Here is a 5,373-nt window from a genome sequence, read left to right as displayed (position 1 = left end):
AGTATCGTTCTTTTCCGCTTTAGACTATAACATGCATAGTGCAGTTAAATACCTCAAGCAATGCCTTGATTTATGGAAAGTATCATTTTCGTGGCTTTCCTCCTAAAATCTCTCATTCCCTTGCAATTATCTTCACGTTATGCCATAAGATCCTACCCGACGACGTCGATGTGGGACGTACCATAGGAAACAAAACACTAGCGACGTCTCTGTTGAGGCACTCGCAATCGGTGTTGAATCACTAGAATATATATGCACCCGTTGCAACGCACAAGCAATTAGCTAAGGGATAAAATCCTAGACACAAAACAAAGGGATAAAATCCCGTCAATTAGGGTAGTTGCGATTAGTTTCTTAGGAGTTAGGAGCCAAGTTATCCATCTCGCTATTTGAGAGAGAGAGAGAGAGAGAGAGAGAGAGAGAGAGTTTATTTCGTTATTTCTTAAGTAGTTTAGCTCAGCTATCCAAGAGTTATCCAAGATCGTTCTCGGAGGCACATCCTTCAGAATCAAGGAAAGAAAACGAGTTGATGTGTATCCATCCTAAGCCGAGCCACCTCTGCACGACCAGCTGTGCTTTCTCTAGCGCCAATTATCTTTAAAAGCTAACGCTATTTGGCACACTACCTCCATCTTGCACCATAACACTACCCCTTCTTCCATGAGGCCGCGATTGAATCGCCGTTTTCCAGCCCCAAAATCCCCATACACCTATAGAAAAAATAGGTGGCCTTCGGTTGGGCGATTCATTGATCTTTTTTGGCCTGTATTACACTGGTTTTGGAAACACTTGTCGACCCGTCGTTTTCTTCCACTGTATTCCTTTCTCCGAGGTGTTTCTCTCTCTAAGTCTATCTGTCGAGCCGCCGAACGAACGCTAGAGCCACACGAGACACAATGAAGTATCAACCACACAACCACGGGATCGGCATGACGTTTGGCTCTCATGGGTCCTTGTTGCGGGCATCGCCATGCTGCTTGGTGGTGCTCGGCTGGAGCTCCCGCTGGCCGAAGCAAGGCCGACGAGTTGCACGGCGCTTGCAATGGACCTGCTCCCAACCTGACTCGATAGAGGCGGCGACAGGGCAGCATGGCCAACGAACTCCGCGTGGGCATCCGGCGAGAGGCCATGTGCTTGCACTAGAGCAGCCCACATCCATCATGAGATCAGCTCGAGGAGGTATGCGGCGGTAGGGGGAGAAGAAGAAATCAGAGAGGAAGGAGCGTGGGGGATGCGGATGCATGCAGCATGCTTGCTACTAGGGAGGCGGCAACGGGGGTCTAAGCCGAGAGTTGTGGCTATGACAGTGGCGATGAATGGCCTGCTCGAGGAACTCCTCTGTCAGACCTATATCCAACCGCTGATTTCCAACGTCTGTAATATATTGGTTTCTTGGGTGGGACAGTAAAATACACCTGTATGATATTTCCGGGCGTACAAATTTACAAGGCTTCCAATCAGGGCTTGATTCCTAATCATAGTTCATGTGTAGCTATGACTTCGACGATGATTTACCCGGAATCTAGAGCCATGGTAACTGCCTCTGGTACCAATTGTTATGAACCTTAGCTCACAATAGGATAAACACCTTACATAGAATTGGTACTAAGAGCACTGTTTCTAGAGGAAGGGCATAGAGCAAACAGGGAATCAACTTGGCTGAGAAAACGAGGGACTTACGCAACTTTACTCATTCTTTGCTTAAGTCAAAAGGAAGACAATGCAACCTTATTGAAAAGGCGCTTCTAGCACTAAGCCAACTAAAGAAAAGATAAAATATAACTTAAATCACTTGTACTTAGTAAAGTACTCCCTCCGTCCCAAAATTCTTGTCTTAGATTTGTCTAAATATGGATGTATCAAGTCATGCTTTAGTATTAGATACATCCGTATCTAGGCAAATCTAAGACAAGAATTTTGGGACGGAGGTAGTATCTCTTAGATAAGGCAACTAACTCAACTATAAATGCGCTAACGGACGGACCTACTGCTGCTAAACTTAATCAAAGTAGCATGCGGCCATCTCTCTTTTGTTGATGCATAACCTATTCCTCCTAGATCTGAGTAGTGAGCATTGAGACAACGCCACGCTTACTCTCCTCATCCCTGCAAAATTTTCTCCATCCTTGCAAGATATCGACTCTCCCCATGCCTGCAAAATTCCCCCCATCCTTGCAAGATATCGCATACTACTCCAGCTGTTTCCTTCCACCCTTATATGAAACCGGCCCTCTCTTGCCCATGGTATTCATTTCCCTACCTTCCTAACTTACCTAAAACTCAAAATCTGCTAGGAGCAATGGTGATAAGGGCATGACATACACAATTTTGGCATACTGCTAATATAATCCTTACCAGCAAAAAAATCATTAGAAAGTTGCAACAAATAAATGTATAAGGAGTACAGACTTATTACCTAGCTTAGCAAGTCGGTTAACCCAACCAGGAATTGGCTTTCCTGTCAATCTGGTGCTGAGATCATCTGTGAAGTGGTTACAATTCTTAGAAATGAGGTGGTATGTATCCCCATGATACTCCGAGGCCATTCTCTGAATGAAATCTCGAAATTCCAAGGGATGTAGACTTGTACGGCCTATGAAAATTGAAGATCTGTACAAGAATCCTGGGCAGCTCTTTGGTTCAACCTCAAAAACACCACTTGTTGGAAGGTCATGAGCTCCAAAACTGTACTCCGATCCATGGACTGTTCCAGGCAGAATAAGATTAGTCGTAAACATTCTGTAGAGTTGGATGGAAATCATTATTTGCATGCTAATTAACAAGGAAATAATTTCACATACGATACTAGAACTATGCTTTTTCTACATGAGTGGGTCCAGCTCTTGTTCTTTGAATTTGTGATCATCCATGAGTACAAACAAATGTCATAGCAAAGCTGGGTTGCAAGGTACGTTTGGTTTATACCATGTGTGCTCTGCCAAAAATTGATTGCCAGCAATTTGGTGAAGGAACCCTCCAACCTGTTGGCCAACATTTTGGGAACAATTTGTGAAGGAAGCATTGAAGGACCCATAGATAACCAAAATCTTGGCAACAAACCAAGCAGGCAAACAATACCATTTGGCATGACCAATATTTTATAGGATAAGTTTGTGGCATACACCAACACACCTTATGACAAAATGAATTGCCTTCTACACCAAAAGACTTTCAAAAAGGTTTACTCATCATCATAGAAGGATGTCAAAAGCAATTTGGCTTTTATGAGATTAAAGTCATATTACTATGCATTTTACTTCCTAATAGATCAACATTACTGCCTAAATTAAATATACAAGCAGCTCTGACTTTGATATACAGCAAAATGATGGGATCAAAATATGAGTTACACATCTAGCACTATGTACAAAGAAATTGCATAGGATAAAAAACAACAAGTATTTGAATAAACAAATTATCAAGAAATATACAAACTAGGCTAGAGGTAGTATTCACAAACAAAGGTGATAAAACGATTAAATATATGAATAATCAACTGGTATCCTTTTAAGAGCTCGGGTCTAGCAAAACCCAAAACTTTTGAGGACAAAGGAGAAACTACCAGAATGACTAACTAACATAGAAGTGACAGTGCCAGCAATAAGTACATATACAAGTCATTCAGTAAATTTCAACTATTTTCTTCATAGTAATAATAACTAGAGAATGTAGTAGTCTAAATATGTCAAAAAATGCTCTTTCTGAGGGAAAATATACCCCTTGGGGTTAGCCCAATAATTCTGAAATAAGGCATCCGACACAAACCAGGGTCAGGTATAAAAGACTACAATAAAGTTGTCGATTGAAAAGCTTCAGCTCCAATGGAAACAATAACTACAAGGCATGGTTTAAGAGAATTTACTAATGTAAAAGGAAAATGGTGAGGAAGGTTTTCAAGACTCATGATGCAATGCGTGCAAATTAGTGCTCCTACAGTTTCCATTTAATTTATCACAACTTATGAAAGACAATTTCAAAAGAACACTTCAACACATTACAAACCTATGTATTGAGTCAACAACACTAGGAGGTCCCATAGAACCCAAGCCTAAGTAGACTATTAGCGTACTAGCATGCAGCCACCAAAGACACCTTTTTATGTTATGAATAGATACCTAAAAGGACTGATCGTATTAAAAATTATAGTAAATGTGTAACAAAACACATTATTCCCCAGCTGAATTAAATGAACAGAAGATGGTCGAAAAGATGCCACGTGATATTTTCAAACTTCAAAGCAACGATAACCATGCCGTATCGCAATCTCAAATATAATCCTATTTTCTAAGTTAGAAGTTGCACAACCAAGTACTATTATACACATCAGGATATTCAAAATAGAGAAGTACATGAGCCCTACAAGAAGACTTTGGGCTTTTCCATGGCAGTAATCTGAATCTGATTCTTCAACCATGTGTAAGACAAATCTCAACATCCCTAAATCCCCTGCCATTGTCAATCCGTATAATTATTTAAAAGGAAATCAAGATCTAATAGCTAGCAAAACTAACAACAGCTCCCAAAGCGGACTCACCTTTCTATAAAATCAAAGCACGAACTCAAAAAATATCGTATCAAAATATCAACCCGAGAAAACCAAAAGACGGGTCCCATACTCCCTGCCCCAACTAAATCAATTCCATATACCCAAATTTCACAGAATCCGCCGGGACCCGGTCGAGCTGCCGCGCTCACCTTCGACGGCGGAGTGGAAGATGCCGAGCCCGCACCAGTGGACGTAGTTGTTTAGCGGCGTGAGGTCGTACACGTTGAGAACCACCGGGTACTCCCCCGTCGCCGCTGCGCCGCCGGAGATCGCGCCGCCCATCGCCTCCCCCTTCCTCCCCTCTCCGAGGAGATCCCGAGCAGGGTCGCCGGGGACGCGCGCCAGTCGACGGCGAGGCCGTAGGTGCTCCTAGGGTTAGGGTTTTGATCTGGAGCGAGGGAGGCGATGCGGGACTGCGACGGAGCTTGGGGAGAGGGAGGGACGGAAAGGGAAGACGACGAGTCGACGACGAGCGTGCGAGTCGGAGTCGGGTCCGGAAACAATTTCCTTGCGTCCCGGTGGTGGAGTCACAGTCAGGTGGGTCTGCGATGGCATGGGTCCGCGTGTCATAGTGCTAAAGTGGAAGGTGGCCTGTCAGTTGTTCCACGGGAGGGGTGGGACGGAGTGAAGATCCAACTGTCGCGTGGGGCCGCATTGAGGAATCTGAGAAGATATTTCGGACGGCCGTCACTACGGGTTTTCCCTTTTTTTAACCTCTTCATTTATGATATGTCACGTGGCACAAAAGAGCAGTGCTACATGCACGACGACATGCAGACTGTTGAAACCGCAGCCCTCTAGCTACCTCTCCTCTCACTCGAACGGAG

General features: G+C 43.7%; 1 protein-coding gene across 1 annotated transcript in view; it reads right to left on the bottom strand.

Moving 5' to 3' along the window:
* The window catches only part of LOC123156902 (deSI-like protein At4g17486), an 8,081-nt gene extending 3,044 nt beyond the window's left edge, over positions 1 to 5,037 (bottom strand). The window contains exons 1-2 of the mRNA XM_044575094.1: positions 4,696 to 5,037; positions 2,417 to 2,704 (exon numbers count right to left, since the gene is read on the bottom strand). Coding sequence (XP_044431029.1) covers positions 2,417 to 2,704; positions 4,696 to 4,828 — 421 coding nt within the window. The 5' untranslated portion in view covers positions 4,829 to 5,037. The remainder of the gene's footprint in view (positions 1 to 2,416; positions 2,705 to 4,695) is intronic.
* Between the last annotated feature and the right edge of the window lie 336 nt (positions 5,038 to 5,373).

The sequence above is a fragment of the Triticum aestivum genome, chromosome 7B, assembly GCF_018294505.1.
Source record: "Triticum aestivum cultivar Chinese Spring chromosome 7B, IWGSC CS RefSeq v2.1, whole genome shotgun sequence".
Taxonomy (NCBI): domain Eukaryota; kingdom Viridiplantae; phylum Streptophyta; class Magnoliopsida; order Poales; family Poaceae; genus Triticum; species Triticum aestivum.
The sequence above is the reverse complement of the archived record's forward strand: the minus strand, read 5'-3'. Positions and strand labels throughout refer to the sequence as shown.